Source organism: Calonectris borealis, chromosome 6, assembly GCF_964195595.1.
Source record: "Calonectris borealis chromosome 6, bCalBor7.hap1.2, whole genome shotgun sequence".
NCBI classification, from domain to species: domain Eukaryota; kingdom Metazoa; phylum Chordata; class Aves; order Procellariiformes; family Procellariidae; genus Calonectris; species Calonectris borealis.
The window spans coordinates 42211353-42238194 of NC_134317.1; the positions used below are offsets into that span (position 1 = coordinate 42211353).

At 40.1% G+C, this 26842-nt stretch overlaps 1 protein-coding gene across 3 annotated transcripts in view; it reads right to left on the bottom strand.

The window, feature by feature from the left end:
- AGAP1 (ArfGAP with GTPase domain, ankyrin repeat and PH domain 1) overlaps positions 1 to 26842 on the bottom strand; it is a 392680-nt gene that overhangs the window by 177709 nt on the left and 188129 nt on the right. For all 3 annotated transcript variants that reach the window (XM_075153786.1, XM_075153785.1, XM_075153787.1), the window contains exons 8-9: positions 18799 to 18954; positions 13846 to 13938 (exon numbers count right to left, since the gene is read on the bottom strand). In XM_075153786.1, coding sequence (XP_075009887.1) covers positions 13846 to 13938; positions 18799 to 18954 — 249 coding nt within the window. The remainder of the gene's footprint in view (positions 1 to 13845; positions 13939 to 18798; positions 18955 to 26842) is intronic.

Sequence of the window (26842 nt, forward strand, 5' to 3'; positions counted from 1 at the left end):
TGAGATACCATAAGCATATAAAGGCAGAATACCTTCCAAACTTGGGTTAAGCCAGCAAAAGTTTGGGCAGCTGGGTTTTAACTCAAGTTAGCCTGAGTTCACCTCCCACTCTAGTTTATCCTACCACATTGCCATTGTTTTCATGGTTCTTTTAAACAAGGATGAAAATACACTTTTTTCAAGCAGATACACAGCACTGGTAAGAGACAGCACCCAATGCTTCATCAAGAATTTGCTATCATAGCAATCATGAAGAAAGAAGGAAAGTCTGGCATGTGCAAGTAGTTAGGACAGACCAGGATGATTTGGCTTCTATCAAGTAACTTGCACCTTTACAAGTCAAATCTCATTTCATTTAGTCACCAGCTCCAGTCCTTGTCCCCTTTCTGACGTGCCTCCCTCTACTGAAGTTTCGGCTTTACCCTAGGGATGACTAACGTGATTGCCGTGTTTGCTTGCGCTTCCAACACTATCATTAATGGCATTGCTGAATGGCACCAGCCCTAGAGCTGAACAAAGCTGGTCCTTCCAGCCAGCTCAGACCGTGGGCTGGCTTTAGCTTTTGTTTACGATCTTACGGACCATTTTCAATCCACATCACAATTTTCAGCCAAACGCGTTTGGATAAAATTAAGATGTAGCGAGGCAATATCAAAATGCTTTACTAAAATCCAAATATTTTACATCTGTTATGTTTGCTTCATGCACTTATATTGAAATTTATCAAAAAAGCAATCGAGATTTTCTGGCAAATTTTAGTCTATATGAACCACTCTGTGTATTCCTCATGGTTATATTAAGCCACTCAGGAAAACTAAATCCTGCAGCTGTGTGTTTGCATTACTTTTGTCTTCTCCCTAATACTAGTTACAAGGCCCATTTCAAGCTTTACAGCTCTAGGACAACTGTAAGTGAAATATATCCACGTCATCTAATCATATCACTCATCTCCAATTTATTGTAACGTGAAGGATCCTTTATAATAAACACAACCTTCAGTTATATGATTTTTCTCCTTGTTCTAACTCATGCAAAACAAACTAAGATTTTATTTTATTTTTTAAGAATTGCAGTACTGAATTATTCCCTTTAAATTCAAATTATTACGTGCCAACATCTGGCCTGTCTGCTGAGACTGCTCTAAAGATAGTGTTGATAATTACTGCAGTCAGAAGGTTTTTGAAGAATAAAAGTAGAATTAGAGAAAACAGTATTTTAACAAAAATGCAAGGACTTCAGTGGGTATTTCGAAGATTGATAACAAAGCAGTTATAGTCAGAGTACCTACATTTCAAAGACCCCCTGCTCCCCCCCAAGAAATATTCCTTCTTCATGCCATTTACTATTTTTAATTTGCCATTGCTACTTACACTCTGGATAAATGCTTGCTCACATGTGTTAAATACTAACACTGCCAATGCTTTAAAAAAAAAAAAAGACAAAAAAAACACAACACAAAAATAAAACAAGAAACAAGGGATGTTGGACCAATGCCGCTGATTCAGATTCACATGCAATTGCCACACAATTAAAAGGGAGCAAAAGAATTATGAAAATATTCAGAATGCCCAAAGTTTGCCTCGTTCAAAAAATTAGGCTAAAGGGCTTTAAATGCGTGCTGTTCAGTTTACTCTTTTGATTGCTTTACCACTATGTAAATCAATTTGTTAATGTTCCTTACAAAATGCATGAGCCAGTTATACTGACAAACACACAAAGCTCATTCGTAATTAGCAGTTAATTAGTAAGAAGGAACAGATGCTGTTAGAGTTTCAGCAGGCGAACAGGTTCTGTAAACAATGCTTATAAATCTAAATGAATTTATTAACCACAATGCAACTGTCAACATTTTGCTGGCAACCATACAAATATGGTGGAATCCCCAAAACATCTTTACAACATATTAATAATCATTGTGTCAACCAAAGTCTATCAGGCAGTCTCACTTGCTAACTGTCATAAGCTTTCTACTTAATCTTGTTATGTCACTTCTCCGGCCTAATTCCTCATGCCCTCAGAGGAAGAGCTCCAGTCACCAAAGTTAGCCCAGATGCACCCGGACTCACCCCCAATACACAGCGGCCCCTCGAAACAAAGGCATTTTTGCAAGAGGAATGTTCGGTTTGCACCGATACCTTGAACAAGCTTCCACGAACTGAAAACCAACGAGCAGTACGCACAGCTCTGAAAGCACATCTTGGTCCTGAAGAGTTTGCAGTCATTTTCTTTACAATCATTAGCACTCGATGAGAGACCACTACTATGAAGGCATCTCCAGATCTCATCCACTAAAAATAACTAAAGGTCAATTATTTCCACTCTCCATTTATAAAATCATGCACTCAGTAAGTCACCAAGTGATGCTGTAGTTTTTGGTTGGTTTTTTTTTTTAATTATCTAGGTAGATGTAGATGGCTCAAATAAAAAGAATGCCTCTTGTAAGCATTTTCTAGATGCAACTATTAAAGCAGTATCTTGACACGACCACCTTGAGTCAAAGGCTTTTGGCCAGGGGCCAGTTCTTAGCCTAAGGGCAACAGTGACGATACCTTCGTGACCTCATTGCTGTCAATCTCTGCATGTCACATTGAGATGCCAGTTGATATATTACACCATTTCAGCACTGGAAAATTCTAATAAATTTTTTAAAGTCGTATTATGGCTTTCTTTATTGATGTTCTCTTTTATACCTACATTGCTTTCGATCATTCCCTCCTCCTCTCGCCCAGAGTATTCTGACACCTCTTCACCATGTTCTGTACTCGCTTTCAACCTGCACTCCAGGATTTGCAATACACCAGCACACAGAACAGGATGAGAACACTCCAAGGGTATTAAATTCTCCAAAGCCTCACAGGAGAGGCTGCTTGGCTTGCTTTCTACAGGCTCCAGTCCTACTCGCTGCACTGTTACAGGGACCAAAAGCATGGAGGTTGGGGGAACCCATTCTCTGCTGGCATCAAGCACTGGGCAAAAGAAGACGAGGATCTTCATGGTAGGGCCTCAGAAAAAACAAATACTCTCTCCCTTCTCCTATGAACGCAGCACTGGAAAACAGATCCTTGACAGGTTTATCTAAAGAGCAGCATCTGCTCCTCTTATACAGACACAGCAGGTGGATTTTTTTTTTCTTTTTTTTTAAATTATTTTTTTATATATGAGAAGCTCTTGCCTTACTATCTCTGTAGAGGCTGATAGGTCTTCTGGCACTCTCCTCCTCCCTATTTCCATTCTCTTTCCACAGTCTCTCAAAGGATGCTTAACCTGATCCACACCCTATTCCAAACAAAAGCTGGAATATCTCCTTTTGAATCTTAACCTGATGTGTCAGCTAGGAAATCATTAGGTACTAGTCAAACCCAGAACTTTTTCCTCATCTCTTTTAAGAAACAAGTAAGAGCATTACATTTGGATAGGATTAAAAAAAAAAAGAGGGAGGATGAAGTTGAACACCTCTTACTGGCAAGCATAAGCAATCTATGAGCTCTTATGGCATTAACGTGGATATCAAAATGTTAAGCAAAGAAAGTTTTCCTACTTTCTCCTGAAGTTGTTTTATACTATTACCTTCCATCGTTCCCCTAAATGGCAGTGCTCTCCTTTTGCTCACTTTGGAGGTTGTGTCATACAGACAAATGGAAGATTATTTTTGAAATTGTGTGCCCCCTGCCAAAATCAACACTAATAAACATTCAAATACATTTCTTTGTCAAGTAAAATTCAGTAAAAAATAGAAGACTACGTTTACTGTCACATGCATTGTACCACAAAGACAAATCTTTGAGCTGGAAAGAATTATGAAGCAAGTCATCCTGAAATGAAACTGGTTAATTCATCCACAAACCACCAGCTTCTTTCTGTTATGAGGACTAGAGGCTACCATTAGCTTCAGGTCACAGTCACAGGCAGTCAAAAAAACGATAGAAAGTTAATTTCTCTGAAAAGTTTATTAATAATATCTCATTGATAGATCTTTAAATACACCTGTGGAGCAGCTGTAGGCTGCTCACCTTGGTCTTAGCACACTTGGGACTGCACAATTTTTGCAGGTATTTAGAGATAAAATAAGGATGATTTATAGGATGGGAGACAGAAAACTCATTTTAGGGACTCTCAAATACTAGGAGACCAATTACGAGAAACATAGTAGAAATTCAATCCTTACAAGGCAAAGACCCAAATTCCAGCTTTCTCCTGCAACCCTCAGACATCTCAGGAAGGCAAACCAGCAGAATCCAGAAAGCAGGAGGAAGCAGATGACCCAGTGGGACAGACTCATTGACAGACAAGGAAAAAGAAGAATTATCTCAATCCGAGAGATGCTGAGGTTCTTGCCCAGGCCTGCCTGCTTTGGCTAAGGGCCAGAAGGGGCCATTCCCTTGGACTGGCAGGTAGAAGCCTTAACCCTCGGGCAGGGGAAGGTTTAACACCCTCGCAGGGTTGTGCCAGCTGTCCAACAGAGCAGCGCACCGAGCCAAACCACATGGCAACCTCACCTCCTTCCACTGTTTGGTATCAGAGAGGTATAAATGAAAGCAAGCTTCCTAAAACTGCAAAAAAAGTCCATTAAATCCAGGAATTTTTTAATGCTATCTTATTCCAAATACTTAGGACTACTGCTTTTCCTGGGATGGTATCTGAAAATCATTAACAGTAAAATACACAAAACCAGCTTTCGCAGTCAAATGAAACATTATTCCAGGCAGGTACATGTAGCTGTAGCCATTCCTCTGATGTAAGGGCACATCTGATCTAATTGGAAAAAAATATTTCAAGTGCACTGGGAATAGTCACTGTTAACTGAATACAACAACGAAAAAGGAAAAAAGAGCATGCAGACCCGAGGGAATTACCAAATCAATTAACAACTAATTCAGGAACTAATTTCTGTATTGCCTCTTAGCACAAAACTGTATCTTTAATTTCTCCTGCAATAAGCATCACCATGATAGTCCTAACACACTCTGACGCTTTAAATGAGTTTACAAGTATCTCTTTTTGATTGGCTATATAACATTATTTCTTCACAGTTCAATGCAACCATAGCCAAGTGCTCTGAAATATTTAATTATACTGGTAGCTACCAGTTAACAATTTACAGAACCACAGTGAGTACAAAACATTTTATAACTAGTAATCAGCTAATTAAAAACACAGCAAAATGTGTATGTTCTGATTATAAACAATTGCGGAGGAATTACACAGAAGATTTCAGCACTAAGAGTATTTGGCTAAAAACCATACCCTCGTGTTTGTACAAGCAGATCTGGATACTGATTACTGTGATTAGACAGAAGTGTGACAGAGGAAATTACACCTCATGCTACATATAAATAAATAAAACTATGTCATCTGCCAGTTCCTTGTAAATCACATAATTTCTGAGTTTTGGAAAGCCACTTTCCGGAGACACCAATACTGGTGTAACTGGTACTTGCAAACAACTATCTAGAAGTCTACATGAGCATCAATAAATAAAAACCAAAGCAGTAATAGTTTTGGTGAATGCTTTGGCGTAGAAGATGGAGCAGAAGCAGCATCACAGTGGCTTGGGGCTCTGTGTCCAGTGAAACAGGGGTTTCAGTGCAGGAGCTCTGCAGGCAGCACTGTGCAGAAAGGCACGTTACAGAAGACACACGTATAATGAAGGCAAGTAAATCCTGGAGTTGTGTGCGCCCTTCAGATGTTTGCTGCCATCCTTCTTTTGAAATGCTTTTGGTCGTTACATGCATTAGCCATTTTTATTTCAAAATGTAACCTGATTGTGAATGCAGACAGACGAGAGAAGCCATAGGATAACCCCTAGCGCTCAGCAATGGGTCGCAGGGCCTGCTAACGCACTAGTTGTAGCATCGTCTGTCTGTCCTGCTCTTCCTATACCGTTTTTTTTTCACCCTGTCAAGTCAGATGAATTAAGCAGGAATAGAAGCTAAGATGGTTGCTTATTTGTTCTCTCTTTTGGTAGACTCAAAGTAAACATTTACATTCAGGAAACCTGCTGCAAAAAGCATTTATTGTTTATGACGATGGCGGGTCTCGGGTCTGACACTTGCCTGAAGCATTACAGTGCTCCTCTGCTAGCGAGGAGGACTAAGGACATCAGTTTGACTGACTAGACATGGCAGACGATCTCTTTTCAAAACCTATTTCCACAACACTGCCATACTTGCTGAAATGCTCTAACAGCTGTACAGACAGCCCTGGGTATTTTAGGGGAAAACAGATTTCAGGTACGATGTTCCTTCTGGTTCAATGGGCCGGACCAAGATAACATAGCGTTCTGTGTTATTCCACACAAGAATTGTGTAACTGGTACTGTACGCCCCAGCTAGAGCTAAAAATTAACAAAGGAAAAGGAGGTTAGGAAGAAGAAAAGCACTAGTCAAGCAGAGGCAGGACTGACCTGCACCTGTAGGGAACTGAAGAGAAGAAGGAGGCTGAGCAGCACAGAGCAGTAGGCAGACAGGAGCTCGGAAAGATAACGTGGGGCAAAGTCCATTAAAATCCAAATTAAGCTTTAAAAACCTCTTTTTTTGATGTTGAACAATGCAGACTGATAGGGAATAAATGTGGGCTAAAAGGTTAGAAAAAGACAACTCTCGAAATTTAGCAACCAGAAATAAGGCAAGAAATGCAAACGGACAGCCTAAGCTTGGACATAAGGAAGGAAGGAAGGGAGAGAGGGAGGGAGGGAGGGAGGGAGAGCGGACAACGGTCGGTACCAGAAGATCCTGCCTCGCCTTGCAGCTCTCCTCCTCGCCCGCCGCAGCACAGACGGCCACTGCAAAGCATTCGTTTGGTCGGGCTGGAAGAGGCACGCTGCTCAAGTTTACTAGCAAAGCTTCTCCCCAGACATGTATCGAGAGTGACTGCTAAGACTAAGTCTAATAAAAACAAAGTTTGAGATAAACTACATGGAAATCCTCTTCTTTCTGTTTCCAGGCACTTTCTAAAGTCCTCAGGCCAGGGGCTGCCGTGCAAGTGTTGGCAATCTCAGAGTGCCCAGGTGAGACTAGGTTGGAAAAAAAAAAAAAATCATTGAGAAACAAAGCAATTCCCAATTTCCCAGAGATTCTTTCCACAGAGCAGCATGCAGACAATGTATTAAGAGAGTTCACTAGCAAAAACCTTAATTAAATAAAAATTCCGTATTTGGGCTTTTTTAAGTACACGTGAAAAATAGCACAGCTTTTTCCCTGAATAGGAGAGTTTTTGACAAATTGCTTCAGTCCTATTCTTCTAAGGCTAGGACACTTGGGAAAGGATTAAAAATTGACAACGCAATGGCCAGGCTTGAAACAAAAAAAGTTAACAGGAAATTCTCGGGAATGCACAACTTGATTTAAAAGTTACTTAAAAAAAATTACTGATAAGGGATCCTAAGTCGCTACACAACTTCTCAAATATTTCAGAAGCTATTTAACAAAAGTGACATTTTTTGCATGCAAAGTTTGACATTTGTTGAAAGCATTTTCAAATAGTTATCTTTGCCAAGTTTAATGCTATTTTTCATAAAATTCAGATGTACGTTGTGAAGTTCCAGTTTTGTTTACACCCATCTCAAAGAAAAACTGTAACTTGTGCATCCAGGAACCAAACTCTTCTTCGTGAAAAGCAAATCAGTGATGCCATCCCTATCTTAGCCCTGACCTAAAAAAATATTTGCCATTTTTAGTTCCGAGTTAAAAAAAAAAAAAAAAAGACAAAATACCTAATTTCATTAAGATTACTTTAATGTACTTCAATGTGCCAAGCTGGTAGGCAAAGAAGGTCATTTGAAATATCACCTAAAAGTAAAGCCCGAATAAGATATTCGACTTTCTCCATTAATACAGCCATTTGCAAACTGAGAGAAGCGAATGGATTCTGAAGTTCACCTTTGCAAGTCATGGATGGCAAATTTTTCACTATGTCACCAGCGTAACATTAACCATTAGAACATTTATTTTTAAGCCAGACTTCAAGATCGCTATTCCTAAACGATGCAGGAATTTGGGGGCACAAGAGGTGCAGCACCTCCCAGAGTAAGCCAAGGGCTGAGGCAACCTGTCAAAATCTATTTTGACCAGTTTTTGGCAAAAGAACAGTCAAGGTTATATGGTTGGACTGTATAACAATATGAGCATCTGTGATTAAGTGCAAATGGCAAATAGAAGAAGGTCTGAAAGCACAAAGTCAAGGCCAGCTCTTACGTATTTATTTACACTCTAATCTGGGGGGGGATGGGGGCAGGAGAGGAAAAAAAAGAAAGAGCACACAGCTGCCATCCCAAAAACAGACCTCCCATCTGCCACCCACGATTTGCATGTCACCTTCTCCAGGCTCATTTGTACTTCATTAACTGCCATTGACTTAACAAGATTTATGCAAATGACACCATAGGAGCTCGCTAACTCCCACTGCAATCAAGTGATTATGTATGTACAATTCTCCACAGCAATGAAAAATTAATACATGACAAGCCCACTCACCGCTGAGCTGAGCTTCTTGGTTTTATTTTTCTTGTTGTGCCTTTTTTTTTTTATTTGAATATGCCCTACTGATAAAGATTGAGCAAGATCGCAGAAAACAAAGTGATCTTTCCAAAATGCTGCAAAAAAACCCATCCTAGAAAGTATGTCACCCTAAACCAGGCAGCCTAATACATGCTTCAAAATATTCACTCAGGCTACTAGGAACATGTCTTCGTTTTCAGAATAGACGTTTTTGAACAGAGGATACTCCAAACAGAGTAAGCTGTTCACCCTAAGTTTGCTTTAAGGGCAGTATTACCAGTGCTACAGAGATAGCTTAAATATTTTCAGTTTAACCACCTCTTTCTCAGAGGTATGGAACTTACTATGGATTTTAACTTCGGGCTAATACTGTTCCAGACATTTTCTGACTCCATTTGATTAGAAGACATTTAAATAGCACACAAGTGAGACTTCTTTTTCTTTTTGGAAAATTATGGCATTCACAGTTCTCAAAGGATGCTAAGAGCACAGGATTTAAGGCATGCTGATACCGCTACGCATGCAGGTGTTTGTACCTCCCTGGGAAATCAGGCTTCCCAAAATTTCACTCACCTTAGAGTATTTTGGCAGAAGTTAGCAGCCACGTTTAAAAACACGCCTGCTTTTCATTGCCTACATTTTGGGTTTCTGCTAGGAGCAAGAAGGTTCATCAGAACAGTTTTATATGGCTCAGCCCAATAAAACCATGTTTAGCACTGCAGTGAAAAGTGATTTTTAACATTTAGAAAGGACAGAAAGAATAAGAACGTTAACTCCTTTCGACCAGATTGCTTTAAGTTAAGGAAAAAGCCCTGAAGGAGCGAGATGTTTCCTTGGAAGGAAACATGCCATTTACAATTTTGCCTATTTCCCCCAAACCCTCAGGAATTCAGGGACAGAGAACAAGAATTCAGGAGTAGGTTGCAACTCTTGGCTTCTTTCGATCAAAAACCACACCAAACTCTAGTAGCCGTGCAGGCCGGTATCTGGGTCCCAGAAAGGCTGCAATACAGAATTATAAGCAACTCTTTATGTCAGCATAACTCACTTCACAAGATGTGTATGTGCATTTAGAGAGAAACCAGGAGAGAAATTAAATGCCCCTACAAAACCCCCACTCCTCTACCATTTTAAACCGCCTCCAAATATACAAAAGCATCACTTTGACGACAGACGTCAACCATAGCTATGTTGGTTCAACAGCTGCAATACTGACCTGATCTATGAAGAAAATTGTAGTTGAGACGAATGACAAACTCCTTGTCATCACATTTTCTACACTTCCTAGAGAGCTGATTTTTTCACACATTTATTCTGTGCTCACACAAACATACTTGACTAATATCAGCTCTTCCTCCCCCCTTTCACGTGCGCCTCTAGCGCTGGAAGAGATTTCGTTTTTTTCTCAAAACCAGAACATTTCCAATCTCCGATTAACCTGTTTTGGTTTTGTGGGGTTTTCTTTTGTTGTTGTTTTGGGGGTTTTTGTTTTGTTTTTAAGTTGGGAAATAGTATTTCTGATTTTTGGGAGACCTTGGGTAGATAAAAACAATCCACAGGCACCATTGTTGTAGTTTAACCCGGCAGGCAGCCAAACACAGCCGCTCGCTCACTCCCCCCCGCCCCGCAGTGGGATGGGGGAGAGAATTGGAAAAAAAGTAAAATTTGTGGATTTTATTGTGGAGATAAAGACAGTTTAATAGAACAGAAAAGGAAGGGGGAAATAATAATAATAATAATAATAATAATAATAATAATAATAATAATAATAATAATATACAAAATAAGTGATACACAATGCAATTGCTCACCACCCGCTGAGCGATGCCCAGCCCGACCCAGAGCAGCGATCGCCCCTCCCCGGCCAACTCCCCCCAACTTATATACTGAGCATGACGTCATATGGTATGGAATACCCCGTTGGCCAGCTGGGCTAGCTGTCCTGGCTATGCTCCTCCCAGCTTCTTGTGCACCTGGCAGAGCATGGGAAGCTGAGAAGTCCTTGACCAGGGTAAGCACCACTTAGCAACAACTAAAACCTCAGTGTGTTGTCAACATGATTCTCATACTAAATCCAAAACACAGCAGTAGGAAGAAATCTAACTCTATCCCAGTCGAAACCAGGACAACCTTAAAATACACTGGATGACCAAACCAGATTTCAACATCTGAATAGTAAGACTTTTCTTTCTTCTATGGACTTTTTTGTAATTACCTTTATTTCAAGTAGCAGTGAACTGAGAACACAAAATCCACTGTATTTGAGTTTCAATAACTTTTTTTTTTTTTTTTTTAAGTAAATCTGCAAATAAGCTCAACTAACACAACTGAAGCACCCATCTGCAAGTATGAGCTTGGACTTCTGCCTTGCACAAGAAGCACAGCCTTGCCAGCAGCCCTTTTAAAGTATTGCTGCCATACACATAGACTAAGAACCTATAGAGAATAAAACAAAGTACTGACAACAGATATTAAAAAGGCCTGGTCACTGCATGCTTTTGAAGATGTCCCAAAGACGTAATAGAAGAGTACGTGCATGAGGCTGGCAAAGGCATTTTGCTCAACAGCAGCTTAAAGAAGTCAGAGAACGTGTAACATAACTGGAGGTTACTCCTGATTCTAGCAGGAATCTAGGGTAGTGCAGCAATGTGACTTTCGGGCTAATAGGAGGACAAACATCGGAAAACACGGTGACAAAAAGATTAAAAAGTCTTTTAATGTTACAATAAGATAGCTCTCCCACAGCAACATTGTGAATACTACAATTTGCATTCAACCTCCTGAAAACAGATTTCTCTTTCTATTCCCTGACCATTTGTCACAGAAACACATCATGATGGAAGGGGCTTCTCATTGTAAGAAGCACAGTAGCATGACATACTAAAGTTTTTAGGTCAAAAAGTTCCTTTTCACATCCCTCTGTCTTATTCATAGTTAATGCACAAAATAAAAGAGCCACCATCTTTTCTAGCAGGAATTTCTACTGCCTCAGAGAAACGTCCACCTGTCTGGCACCTGTAGAGCCCACCAAAACCACAGTCATACCAGCAATTTAACTCGGTGCCACCTCTACGATAGGAGCTCTCCATCTAAACAGTGGGTAGGAAAAAAGCTATCCCCTGGTCAAAATTCATGAGCCATTTCTGCTTGAAATAGTGTGGTTTGTAATCAAAGACCACTTCAAACTAATGTATGTTTTTAAACTGTAATGAAACATTGTCAGTGTGAATACATACTGTATTTCAATTTTTAATTAAATGTTTCCACATCAAAAAAGCATTTTTTCCTGCTCCATCTTCTTTTGCTTCAATTGCTAGGTGATGCTGGTCTGCTACACTTTACTGAAGACCATCTATAAAGTAGAAAACCAATGAACTCCAAAATCCACTCTCTTGACACATAAGTATGACGTGAAATACCACTGATAGCAGCCATCCCACAACACTGCATGCCATTCAACCTCCCTTCTTCTAGCACCCTTCCAAAGCCCTGATGAATAGGATGTAACTGCTGACTACAGACCTGCTCAAATATTTGCTTAGAATTGCTTGTACGTGACAAAATGAAATCACCATAATTGGGATTACTAACGAAAGTACGCATTCCCAAAAGATTGGTCATACTCAGTATACAAGTAGGGGTGGCAGGCAGAATTTTTCAATACAGAAATTCAAGATATTGTAGGAGGTATTTCATTATAACACGGTATAGTGCAATCACCCTTAAAATGCTTACCTTACAATACTCTTCCTACAAGTGCATTTTTAATCAAATTAATTTAATAAACAGTGTTTTAGAAAAAACCAGTATGTATGCCTTGAATAAATATTGAAAAGTATATTCCTCAGTTTTACATTCTCAGCTGCATTCGCAGACACTTTTGTTTAATTAGCATTACCCAAAAGAATTCCAGCCGGTCTAACCCATCTCATACCATACAAAAGCTGTAGAAAAAAAAAATTGTAGCTTGTTTTAAATGCCTGGAATCTCCTCCCCTGAACACAGAGCCAAATACTGAGCTTATCTGGTTTCAAACTGCTCTTCTGAATTGCAGTGCGCTTGATTAAAATTTGTCTACTAGAGATTCACAGACACGACAGCACTTTTGCTGCCTGATGGTCCCAAAAGGTCTTTTTAACTGCCTTTAAGAAAGAAAATCACTGCAAATAGTTAAGGGTACAAAATCATCTCCCCCTTACTTCCACAAAGAAAAAAAAACCCAGCAAACCCATGAACGCCCCGAAGCACATAAACCCACCCCCAAACAGGAGACCCAGGGCTACCTGACAAGATGAAGCATGGACTGAGGAAAGATTAGAAGAGGCAAGTGACCCTCTGGACGGTAGGAAAGCCACCAAAAGAAACCAGAAACAACCACGTGGGAAGAAAATAAGCTCCCTTCCCTCAGCACTTTTGCTGTTTCCAGCACAGTAACTCACACGAAAGTAAATACTTGCAAACACTATGGCAGAAACTATTTGTAAAGCATCCCACACAATTGCTCAGCGCGGTGTTCTTAACCACGTGAATTCAGTGTAATTTAATTTGAGAAAGTAAATGATCTCATTCACCCAAATACTTCGCATTAGATGCCGGTATTGCTTTTGCCTTTCAAAGGACTGTTCACAGCTACAATTTAGCATTGAGTTTCCGGGCTAATGAAAGTGCATCTAGGCTAGTAAAACAGACCAAAACAAATCCTTGAATTCAAGTCCTGTTGTGTAATGAGGAAGTTTAATTAAGGCCACACATTACAGCTGTAAACGTTCTCTTATATAATAAGGTCTAAATGAAACTGAACCTAATCAAAGTTACAATTCCTTCATTAGCAAATTACAAACAAGAGCGCACAGCTGACACACCGGCTATGATTATCACAACTAATTGCCTCGTTGTTACAAACCAGCCTGAAACTGTGTTCAGATGTCCGTCTGCAGTAGCAAATTAGGGCCACATCAGGCTATTTCTGCGATCACAAGGGGCTCTTGTAGAGCGATCTGATTTACCCCGCCGACTGGCAGCACACGGCCCAATCAAAGCCCCCTCTACAAAGGCAGCTTTGAAGCCAGCACAGCCTAGAAACCCGCTCCATATGCAGGCCGGCAGACTGCACTTCATTAGGCCTGTTGTCACATTTTCCCTCTTCTTATTCTAATGATCCTATTTTAATACACATAGGAACCTCTCCTAATTGATGTCAAGTGAGTGACTTCCACATTCATCACCGGAGCACATCAAACGCGTCTTGGTGCTCGGGCCCGCCATCAGAGTGCTTAAGACCCGAGGTGTGTCTCCAACAGAAACCAAGGAAAAAAAAAAAAAAAGAAAAAAAAAAGTATTTCGGCTTTACCTGTTTAATTGGGATTGCGCGACCGCTTCCAATGCTATCCGTTCTGCTCTCCAGGACCTTCTTGTCTTTGTCTGGGTCACTCCCTTTCCGAGACTGCAGAGCAAAAAGAAAGTTTGTGCTCCATTAAAGGTAGTGGTTCACACAGACGATGTTTTTTTTTTTTCTCTTTTAAAGCAATTAAAAAAAGAAGTATTTTGACACGTAAATATAGACTCAAAGGGTGCAGGTTAGAATCTACAAAAGTACACAACTGTCCCAAAACGTGAATACTGAAATACCGCCTCTAATTTTCAACCATCCACTTGTTTGAAATGGGGTTTGGGTTTAAAGAGTTACAGTTTCACTGCCTGAAGACCCAGCAGATCAGAGGACACGTTTCTGAAGTCTCCAACAGTAGCTCCAAAGAGGAATGAAGGTTCCAGCTTCTCATTAAAAAAATCTGATATATACATGCATACATTTAACTTACATCTGTGTGGTTTTTAGAAATGTTATCACCTACTGAGAAATGCAATTTTATGATGCTGGTTTCGATCATATTGACTTTAATTTTTTATTTTTCCTACTTTTGGATGGTTAGAAAGTTGGAATTGCAAGAAAATGTAGCGATTGCTGCTGAAAAAAATTATCTGAACACAATGAAGCAAAATCAGCATGAGGAAAATTAAACCAATGTTTAAAACCTGAATTGCCTGATCTTGGCTTTCTATAACGCTAGAACAGCCCTAGGAGTAAGTTCACAGTGCTCACTTCATGACTTTATAAAGTTATATAGTAATTTTAAGAAGTTATTCAGATTCTAGTCCATTATTGTGAAAGAACGCACAGCATAATGATTGTGACAGATTTATTTTATTACAAAAAGAAGACCTGAGAATCATCCTCCTTAATAACTGAACTGACAAGTGACAACTTCACTCCATTACTTTTCAATAGGAACATTACTCACACAATATCGAAAATGGGAAAACATTTTCATGTGCTTTTCAAATCAGAGATGATATATGAAACGAATACATTTGCGATGTCCAGTACCACGACGGGAAGTTAATGAAAACCAGAGCGACCCAAGATCCCGCTTTTCATTTTCAGCGAAAAGAGATGTTTGAAAGACACTGAAATTAGGAGAACGATTAGGATCGCGGATAGCTCATACCCATTTTCCATATTATACGAAGGGGTGGAAGGAAGAAAAAAATCCCCAAAGCAGTTGCCTTCGGGGGCGAGAGGAGGGAAGGGGAGGGAGAAAACCCGCGGAGGAGGACTTCAAGTAACACCATTCTAAGCAACACATTTACCCAGCAGGGATCCTGTGCTGCTTTCCCCGCTCCGCCGGGAGCAGGCTCCTATCACTAGTTACTATGGTTCGGGGCAATGGAATGACGTGCCGGGGAATTAAACAAAGAATAAATGAAAGAAAGCAAAACAAGTGGGAGGGATGAAATCCAATGTTCAGGATAACTATTGTTCCTCGTCCTTCAAGACAGATTTCTGAATCTGAAAGTGCCACTTCCCAATAATACAAGGCAAAACAATGCTTCAATGGTGCAAAGCGCCCGTAAGTGACATTTTAAAGAAACTCAGTGAAGGTAGCCAAATCCTTGGGAGGGAAGTTGTCAACTTGAATGTTTCTTTTTTATTTGACTTTTTTAAAGAAAGGATCCTGCCTCTGAAAAGCAAGCTAAATATCTCCGCGCTATTTTTCGTTTTTATTTTTAAATCATCATGTCTTCCATTCCGTAAAAGTAATGGCATCTGGAAATAATACATTGCACATAGAAGGGAAATATCTATATGCAAAATATTGTCAAAGGCCAAAAGTATAGAAACGTAGGAATTTCTGTTAGGCAAATTCTATTCTAGCTGCCTGTAATCACAGAATACATAAAATTTTCAAGGGGAGAATCTTAGCAGGCTCCGCTATTTATAAAGACAAATCATGCAGTGAAATAGAGATATATTCTGATCTTTTATGCTTTTGTACCTATGACACACACAATGCATCTTACATCCTATAGTGTGAAAAAATAGACTCTAAACCATACTGGATCAACATTTGCTAGGACTTTTTCTGATGTCACAGCTACACATTAAGTCGTTCTATTTAAAAGTTCATTCAAGCAAACCAGAAAAAGTCCAAAAAAATTAAAACACCTGCATGAATATCATTTGACTCATTTCCCCTTTGCATTGGAAGTCATATGCAGACTTACATCAACAAAAAACCTTACTCAAATTAGGTCTGTGAAGTAAGATTTAGTCCCAGAGGGATGCAGTACCTGAGTTTGGGCACAACCAGAGTCCAGAGAGCCCCAAAAGTAAGAATACTGATCTCTAATAGTAGGTACTGAGAGTTCATTTTAACTTTTTTTGAAAGTCTTGCTTGCAATTCTGCAAAGATGTCAGATAGGTAATATTGAATATGGGAAAGGAGATTCATCTTACTGTACCAGAAGTTCATTCAGCCCATATGGACTGGACACATAGTTACAATCAGTTCTTTGCGGAAGGGGACCTCATATGCATCTTAAATCGCCACCTGCGCTATACGCTATCATGTAGCTGTCCCTGTTAATACACTGCACAAAACAAAGGACGTTCACCCTCCTGCTAATATTTGATCTATTTTATCACCTACGTAGAAAGTCAGCTATTGCAACAGCTTTACAGCAAATATTAATATTCAAAGTCAAAAAGATCAGATACTGCATTTAATGCACTTAAATACGAACATGCTTAAAATTCTCAGCCCTATTCCAACTCAAGCTGTAATCGATTTAAGAAAAATTGTATCTGTTTTCTACTTAACCCAATTTTCTTCCAACACTAAAAGATCTTCATGTAAGAAACTAAACATATTACCTATGTTAGATAACAAGGGGTAATTTGCAATTAAACAGAAATACATTTGATTCTGTAAGTGATAAAGGCATAAGCAAGTAACAGACTAGGAAAGAAGCACAGCAAGAAACCCAGAGCTAAATAGTAAAATATTTTGATAGCGCACTCTGTTCATAACTAGACAGAAAATACTGGTCATCTGTTTGTTCAATTAAATAATTCCAGGTTATAACTTGGTTGATATGGCATGACACCTGGGTTACAGCAGGGTCAGTGTTAAATACTTCAGGACATGGATTACAGGGCAACATTCAATGTGCCCAGATCTTAAAAGATAGAACTAATTCTAAAAAGTAAAATTATTATTTTTTTTTCCATAGGACTCGTTTTCCCCCCAACTTCCCCCCAGTTATTAGACATTAAGACAACTATCAACAGCCTCTCATATTAGTAAATTTGGTTCTCACTGTGCTATTAATTATCACAAACCAGAGCTTTAGTCTATTTGTTTATAGCAAATGCAGCTGACTTAACGTTCTTCTCAAACCTTTTCTGCAATTGTAAATGGGTGTATTTTTCTCTATTCACTTTCTCAAATTTACACTTACTCCAATTTAAAACATCCCCAGTTTCCCAAATGTCAGCTACACCTATACAGCCCTTATAGCATTTTATGCATCCTTCAGAGCAGAAATGGTCGGCGAGTGCTTTTGCGGGGTGCTGTAGCCTCTCGGCTCTATCTCCAGAGGTGCTGCTCTGCCGGCAGTTTCTGGGCTGACACTGACATCTAGCGGGGTTGGCAGCTCCCGAGCGTGCCCCAACAGCAGCGAGGATTCCCAACAACGGGAGGAAATCCGCGCGACGGCTGTAAGATATCAGCGTCAAAATCGGACATTCTCACATGCCATTCGGTTTTGCAAATTTTATCGTTTTGCACCTAAACACAAATGCATGATTTTCATTCCTTTATAGGAGTTTGAAGCGCTCATTTTAAATCAAAATACCACTCTCGGGATGGACACATGAAATACCATCCCTGGGACTCTGTGCTGTCACTCAGCGCTCCAAAATGATGACAAAACCTTCTACTTGCTAAAGGCCGAGGGGTCAGATTTTGTTTAGAGTTCAAGGTTTTACCGTTTTTGTATGCGGTTCCCTGGATACGACCAAGGAGCAAGTTAGTTTTGGGAAGGGAATATGACACCACCCTTGGAATAAAAAAATATAAACTCTTTATGACGACAGGGAAGTCGTGGCTTTCTAAACACAACTGACATGTAGCTACAATCACCAAGGGACTTACATGCGAGCCCACAGGGATTCTGTGTTTGCTATAAAGCATGTTAAGTGTCAAAAAACTGCTTACAAAACCACAATTACGCAAGCAATACAATCCCAAAGCTTTCAGCAAGACTGCTAAACTTAAGGAAATCATCACTCAAGGCTTCATTATCATCTCCCAAACTACTTATGCATAACAAAGACCTATCATATTGGACCAGTCAAGCTTTCTACTTAGTACTTTTTTTTTGGCTCTCAATGAGGCAAAAAACAGATGGTTCGGGAAGAAAAAAAGAAATTTTAATCTCCACCATCTCTCTTAACCCTGGAAAAGTGAGTTGAGACTGTATAGTAATAAAAGTAGCATGGGGTAGTTATTTTGCAATACCACATGATATCCAATGGTAAACTCTGAGACGTCTCTACAAACACAGGAGACCTCAAAAGGCAGCCCTGAGTCAGCAGCGTTATTCAGTGTAAGGGCAGGACTGGGGAGCAGAGGCCCCGCTTTCTCTTTGATTACTGCCAAACCAGGGAACCTAGACAGGTCTGAGAATTAAAGTCGGACAAAGGCTCCAGAATTCAACTGCAGATTCACTTGTTTCACTGCAATTCCCAACAGGATAACTTCACTGTATTTAGTTTCTGTTTAAGTCCTCAAACAGAACCGCCCCATGGTAATTCTAAGATGTTTTTGTTTTCGAGCCTACAGATCCATCTCAACGCTCCTGTCTGGATTAGACCAGCTCAACTCAACAGGGTTGAAGTTCAGGCCGTCACCACAGAGCACTACGTAAAATACAGCAATAGTCTCTTCCTTGGCTCACTCACCGTGAAGAGGTTGGATCGGCGCTTGGACTGTTTACGGACAGGAGTTGGTGTGTTGGCAGTGGGAGGAACATCAATCCGTAGCTCCTTCTGGCTGGTGCTTGGAGTTGATGGGACAGAGGAGGAATAATCACTTAAACTCCCTCCTCCATTACTGGTCTGCAAGGATTAAAGTTAGTTTTAAACAGTGACACACTGCTTTCAAGACATTACAATCCACAGCTGTATCTTATTTAGTCCTGATACACAAGAACAGCAGCCTAGGCTCAGGAACACAGCGGGACTGCCCTACTGCCACTTTTCCACACATTTCTATTCCAAGCCCTTAAATATTTTCTCTGCCGTTATTTTTTGAAAACTTGGATAGTTCTGTTGATGTGGCAGGCACATTTTCATCCTACGCAATATAATCTTAACTGGATATAAACAATTCCATTTGTTTTACTAGTGTAAGGGTAAGCAAAACATTGGGGAAAGTCTAAATTCTGTTTTTCTACTTCAAAATTGCTGAACTGAAATCTGCCTCAAACCTAAGGAAAAATACCTAGTGCCATAGAACTGCATAGCTGGACTTAATCCTAGTCTGGAGACATCAGTTCACTGAGAGCTAATCAAGAGAATGAAAATAATTCCATGTTGTAAAATGGCTACTACGGTGACAGATAGCTCCCAACACATTTGCTGAAGCCATTGGTATGGGAATACAAAACCTTAAAGGAAGACATTCCCATTTATTCAAAGTAGCCAAAAATGTAAAGTTACATCATAGTCTTGTAAGAAATAAAGCACTCAGCCTATGAAACAATTAATGAATTGAGGTAACAAGCGACTAATAGCAGGAAAGTGAGGAAAACAGATAGAATGGAAAGGACCGAAAGGTGATTAAGAACAAAGTCTTGATTTTTTAATTATTATTATTTTTATTATTACACGTAAAATCAGTAAGTATTAAAACCATCATTACAAAGGATGTGGAAGTAGTCCGGAAAGACAAAAGGACAGATTTTTTCCTATCAGATACAAGTACACTCTTTGAGGATATACTGTATATGCTGATGGGGGACTGGGGCAGGGCAAAGGTGGAAAATTCTGCACGCTGTTGACGAAAAGCTCACCAGAAGAGCAGCAGCAGCTAAAGGTCTGGACAACAACTCACACGTAACTTATGAGGGGGGAATAAAGGTCTGTGATGCACACAGAAGGGTGAAAGAACATCTTTAAAGCAGTCAAGTTTCCTAAAAGAAGTGAGGAAAGAGGGTAAGAGGGTATCTGCAGGGTGCCTGAGAAGAAGGATTCTCCCATGATACTTAACATGTTACTTGGTCTCATCTTAGTTGCTGTAGGTAGGAATTCACCAGGTAAAGCTCAGAAGGAAAAGCAGGCACTCCAAAGTCTACTCTTCAGCGTCGCTCCTACACTAGTGACGGGTCTTACATGCACACAAAGCTGCCATACAGGGAGGCACTCCTCTGGGGAGGCACCAGCAGCATGACGGGACTTCTCACACCCTCCTTGGAGGTCAGCGTAAGGACCAGGATCTCAAGTTGCAAGCAGAGCCGAGCCGCCCAAACCTCTGAAGGAGAACCAAGTAGGAGACAATCCTTCTTTATATCATCCAGTTGAAGTTTCTTTTAGTGATTTCAAGTCCTCTTGCAATTCTTCCAGGTTTTTTCTTTTTTTTTTTTTTGCCTTTTTTTTTTTTTTTTTTTTTAATTCAAGAAGAGAAGGGTACAGAGGAAAAGGCATGAGACAAGCAGCTCATGCTTGGGTTGAAGGGCCAATAAATGCAGATAGAAATCCGGGAACACTACTTCTGAAAGTCACTGTTTCTCTGTAAATAACAACATGTTCCTCAGCTCACTTCTGTGGGACAAGATAGGACTGACAATACAGCAAGTGGGCTTTTTAATGGAGAAAGTTCTCCGTTTTCCCCTCTTTAAACATACATATATATATATATATGAGAGACATTAAATGTCATCTTCCCTTCATTCTGACTGAATTGGAGAAGCGTAGCTGTCAGGAAGCCAGAGGTAAGAGTACTGAAAGTAACAGAGGATCTTGAGAGAGTTGTCCTACAACATTTTCAAGTGCCCAGAGGAAGTAGCAAGCAGAATTTGGAGATGGCCCAAGCATATATAACAGAGCAGATGAAGAAGGAGAGCTGAAATGATAATTTTTAGCGTCCTAACAGAGAATGATAACACTAGAGCAGGATGACCCGGGAAGAAGTGACCTTAATTTACCCTGCATTCGCTTTCCCTTTCTCTATGGCATCTTGCTGAGACACCAAGTAACACAGCAAACATACAGGAGAGTAAATAACCTGCACGAAGACACACTGAACCTGTGGAAGTCAGAGATTACCTCTCTGAAGAAACACAGGAAAGACTCTTGCATGAAAAAAAGTAATGAAAAAACAACAAGTAACTAGGACACTCTGAAAGTAATCACCAAAAGTTTGCTGAAGTTCAAACAGTCTAAGACTTTGGAAATGAGTACTCAAAGCACTGGACATGTCAAAGATGAGAAGGGTGGTATGGAAGCCTTAAAACGTGGGCGACAAAAGAAGGTATAGGAAGTGAACATCTGGAAACTCAACAACTGTAAATAGCATTAGGGAAGGAGACCAAAGATGCTGGTGTCAAGGAATGGCTTTCAGACTAGAGTGGTGAGGACCTGCTGTCCACTCTGCCATGACTGAACCAAACTGGGGCAGGGAAAATGAAGGAGAAGGAAATCTAATGAAGCAACCATTAATGGGAAAAGGCACTGAACACATTTAAGATTAAAACTATGCAGCTGCAAGGCTCACCCGAGGAGAAAAAAAGATGGCAATAAGCGATGAAGATGGTGGAGAAAAGAAAGATCACAACAGAGTTATGCCTCAAAACATATAGAAGCCTCTTCTACAGGAAGGAGAGGAAAAAGGCAAGTAGGAAAGATTCAGATGTTGTACACCGATGACAGGATTTGAACCACAAGCTGTTGAAAATAAAAGGATGCAGCTATGTTCTGTTTCATAATATTGATCAACTTGATAACTATGCATCACCACCTTTTTTTTTTCTTTAAACTAAAATTAACAGATTTCTACCTAAGTCCTATTTCCCAGAGAGAGCACATAAAGGATTCCCTAAAATTTTACCTTTTTCATCTTTCATCATCTTACAGCATCATTTTATGCTTTTTGGCAGTGAGGCACTGTCTCCTGGATTTTTAAGTGATTTGTTTTCCAGGAGTAACTTCTAAAGGAAAACACGTACATGCTGGGCATTCTAGTCCCCAAAGACAAATGTTCCTATACAGACAGCTTCTATAAAAGAAGTCCTGCAGGCAATGTTTCTCTTCACATGTACTAATTCCACTGGATTTCCAACTTTGTAAATAAAATGCTGAGGTGGTTTCAAAATAAGCCACATCAAATCCACTGGCTGGAAAAAAAAAAATCAATCTATTTCAGTAAAAGACTTAGAAGTGGAAAACTTCAACGCTTCCACAGAATCAAAGCATGGCCACCAATACTGAACAAGCTCCAATAATTAGCAAACATATAAAACTATACGGCTGCTCTAAAACACCTCAACAGAGAGAATGGGTTTGACAAGAAAGAGCTCGGACACGACTTCTAAGTTATAGCTTGCACAGACAGGAGCAATGAAAAATGCAACCAGACAAGCACTTGGAAACCGTATTCTTGGTAACATCTGAACCCAAGGCGCCGCTGAAGGAAACAGAAGGTGGCAAGTGGTCTCTGTCGGGTTGTTTGCTTGCACCAAATAGAAGTCTAGGGACCTTGCCACATTAAGATTGTAGAGAGCAGTTTCCTGCCATCGGTATGCAAGCATTTAATAACAAGTTCACTGGAGTGAAGTACAGGATTTAGGACACGTGGCTATAACTATAATTCACAGAACTTAATGTTTGTCCCAAGGCATAAAAATCAAGTCAGTGAATCTGAAGAACAATCTTCCTTACAGCACATGTAACCCAACACGTATCTAATATAAACCCATTTGCTGACTGTAGACAAACTGGTCAAATTTGTGGCAGTCAAAAACCAATCAAATAAGCACTCCAATACCCATTGGGACGTTACACAGCTTAACATTACCTTTTCAAACAAGTCTTTCCACTAAGTTGCTTTGAAGACTTGGACATAACTGAGACGTGAGCTTAAAGGGCCATTTCTGAGTCACTGCTCTAACCAGAGTCACGGCAATAGGGACAGAGGTCAATCAAATGACTCTAGGTAGGGAAATTATTAGCCCCAGTAGAACCATTGACACAGATACATCCCTGTTTGGCTTTCTCGGGTGACAGATTTTCCTGGCCTCATTAAGGCAGCGTACCCATTCTGAAACGTGCTCAGCTTCTGGACATACACAGCACAACCTTGTCTTTCCTTCCTGTTAGGAAGATACACAGCCCCATGGTGGTCAACGAACTTCAGCACACCGTTAGAAAAAACCCTGGAAGTCTTTCATTTCGGGGGTATGTTATTTCTAGAACGCACCTTGTGTGAATGGCCAATATTCCATTTATAGAAATGCGTACCTTTAGTATCTATACAGGCTTCCAGCTTTGTTGCCACATGCACTGATGCTGTAAAAAACTCAAGGTCATGGCAGCAAGCACAAATTTAGCAGAACATTGTCACTACACTGTCACCAGACAAGAACAACCCAGATGAAGCTATCAACCTGGCATAACTTGACCGAACAGGTCCATTCAATGCAGTTACCTCAAAGGCAGACACTGCCAATGACAGCGTTAAAGCCTGTAACGAGATTCCTGACGGTACCTCATTAAAAAAAAAAACAACTTTGTATACAATGTCCACAGTTCTATGCAGAAAAAGGATTGAAGCAAGTCAAATCCCACACTTTCAAAGCTTTTACATATTTCAGGTTTCCTTAGTAAACAAACTGGTGAGTAATTTACCTGGCGTGACGGGAGCTCAGCAGTGACCTCATTAAGAAAAGGTTGGACTTAACCTCGTATTTGCAAGGGGCACGTTCCTGACTGGCCCATTATATAAAGAAGGCAAAATATTCACCACCTTATGTCTTGTATCTGGTATCACCAAAACGTTCATAAAGCTTACACAGTACAAATGTCAGGCCAAACCACTGAATGAGAGCATAGGAAGAATAAAGCTGAAATTTTTCTTCTTGACAAGTAACCCGATACAAACAGAATCAATGTTTTTTTCTGCTCTCTAGATATACCAGGATGCCCTCCAGAAAAATCATCTCTAACCACTGCTTGAGGAGAAAATGAAGGCAGCAGGTCCTACTTCTGAAACAGGCAAGAGATTGCCAGAGCTTCAGGGAGCCTGGGAACTGTCGGAGTAAAGCAAGCCGTGATCAGAAGCACAGATTACATGCCCTATGACAGAATGCATTTGGTGTCTGCACCTTCTGTTCCTGGGGAAAGCAGGGAAAAGCATATTTCTGTCAAAACACAGAAGCCTCACGGAAAATTCTTTAGTCGGGACACATTTTTCTTTGCCCACTTGCGTACAATTTCTCTTCTGAAAGTCACATTATCTCAGTCTTTCATCTGAAAACATTATAGGTAGGAGTCCAATTTATTCACAGGATTTTGGTGATACACAGCCATGCATCTGAAGACCGATCAAGGAGGAAACAGTTTAGCCCTTGCCTCAGCAAAAGCCAGAAAGCTTTCAGCATGCTGCCGTGGAATATAAATTTGACAGCCGATTTCAAACCTAGGTCCAGATAAACGATGCCGGAGATTTCAGTAAGTCTAGCCCTCCATAGTAAGACCAAATTGTATTGTAATAATTGTATTCTTTTCCTGAATTTAGCAGTTTAACCTCATCCTTTGAGACATATTGGAACTTGCCCATTTCAGGAGCTTTTGCCTTTTCTCATTGTAACAGCAAGGTAGAGGAAAGGGCAGATCTGTCCTACCAGACAGACCAAAGAGCACCAAGAGAATCTGAAGACAACTTCTGAAGACAAAATACATTGGCACATCCAAAAAAAAGTTATCTCAGTGAAATTACTAGTAACAATTAACAAAATGTGACAATAGGCTTCAATACTGCAGTGGCAGCAACTATGTTACGAACTGGAAAATCTAAAAGAAGACCAAGTCTCAGTCTTAAGTTTAAGAGACCTTAGAAAGGAAAAAGTAACAAAGGGCATAACAAAAACTAATTTGGAATGTGAAGATAAAGAAAGGAGGAAAGAGTACACTGACAGATGAATTGAGTTTTAACATTTGAGTGCTGGAGAATGCACTTCCATATACATGTGTACTGTGTGTGAAACTATGCATATGAACGAAGGAGAATATATCCACATACACACATATACACGCACATATGCATTTATATAAAATGCTTATTATAAATAAATGTTAGAGATTACTTTGCCATAACCCTGTAAATACAGAAGGATTATGATGTACGTTGCAATGGTATTAAATATTGTTTTCACTTCTCTTTTAGTTTTTGTTTTGCAATTACATGAAAAAACAGAAGGAAAAGCTAGTTAAGCTCTTCTTTTTCAAGTGCTCAAAATACTACAACAGAGTATTTCATTCCAAATGACCCCCGCTATAAATAAGACTATTTAGTGCTTATCCATAATCTGGTCTCATATACAGTAAAATAATGGATGATTAAGCTGACTGCATTTTGCTCTTAATAGTTTAATTTACATATTTAGACAATCATGTTGTAGTAAAAACTTTATGGAGGCATAGTGCAAGCATAAATAATGCATCTTTACAGATTTGCGGCAGGTAGTAGGGAACAAGCTTGTGTGCTAGCCATACCTGAGCTGCAGTTTAGTAAAATGTACGTTAAGCTCATTTCTCAGGTATAATGCAAATCTCCTAGAAGGGTGACACTGCGGACCAGTAAACACATTTCTTTGCACTGCAGTCCACATGTATAATGATTTTGCAGGTGACTTTACACAATAGCACTCACTACTCACTCAGATAATATTTTTAAATTCAGAGCACAGAAAGTGTGGTGTCTAAGGTCCCTCTCTGTCACGGCGAAATACATGTAGTACAGGCAGACATGGAAACATGGTGCCATTTCAATCCCCTCTCACAGCAGAACATAAACAGCCGAATTCTAGGAAAGACAAGAAGTGTGAAAATACATGCAGACTACAGATTTCACGGAAGTATAGTCACTGGTAAATAGTATTTTCATTTCTACTTTCAAAACCGTAGTCCACCAGTAAGCTCACACTGCTGGGGACTCCTAGCTGGAATCTCCACATCATCATTTGTCTGATGAGGGGCCCAAAGTCCTTCACACAAACAGCAACTACAGGTGTCGTGCCATGGGATTTTCAGATGTTTTTACAACAGCGTAAACTTAAAAATAGGCACAGCTCCAGGTAAGTACTCAACAGGTTATGCAGTACAGGGCTACTTCACACAGATTTCTGATGCATCTTGAGCTCAGATGCACTGAGGACCAAAGGTGGTGCCCACCTTAGCAGCCTCATGGTTTTTGGTACAAGATGATCTCCACTTTCAGGGTCTGGGCAGAGAAAAGAGCCCTTTGGAACTGTTGGATATTGGCACTATTCTTGTAAGTTAATATCTTAAAAATGTCTTCCTGATATGTCAGGTGTAAAGGACAAGCAACTCCTTCAGTGCAGGAATGAGTTTAGAGAAAAGGAATGCCTATGTGGTTTTGTGATGTAGGGGGAACTGATGCTATTTTGAAATAAGATTTAGCATGTCTACAAGCATATCGTGTCTAGAAAGACTGGCAAGGGGTGGGGGTGGGGGGTAGAGGGAATGAAAGGAGGGATAGAGATGGGGAAGACACTAGATACAGAAGTGACTGGTCCGTACTCCCCCAGTGTGCATTTCTTGTTGATGGCCAAAGTAAAAAGACCTATCCCGAGATGCTCTGAGACCAATAAGAGGCCTTCAATACACTAAACAACACTTCTTCCTCTCAAAACAACTCAGTCTGCCTCTTGAAGTGTTCAGAAAAACCAGAAGGTGAGCTGCTGACTGAAGTACTTCTCAATGCATCAGA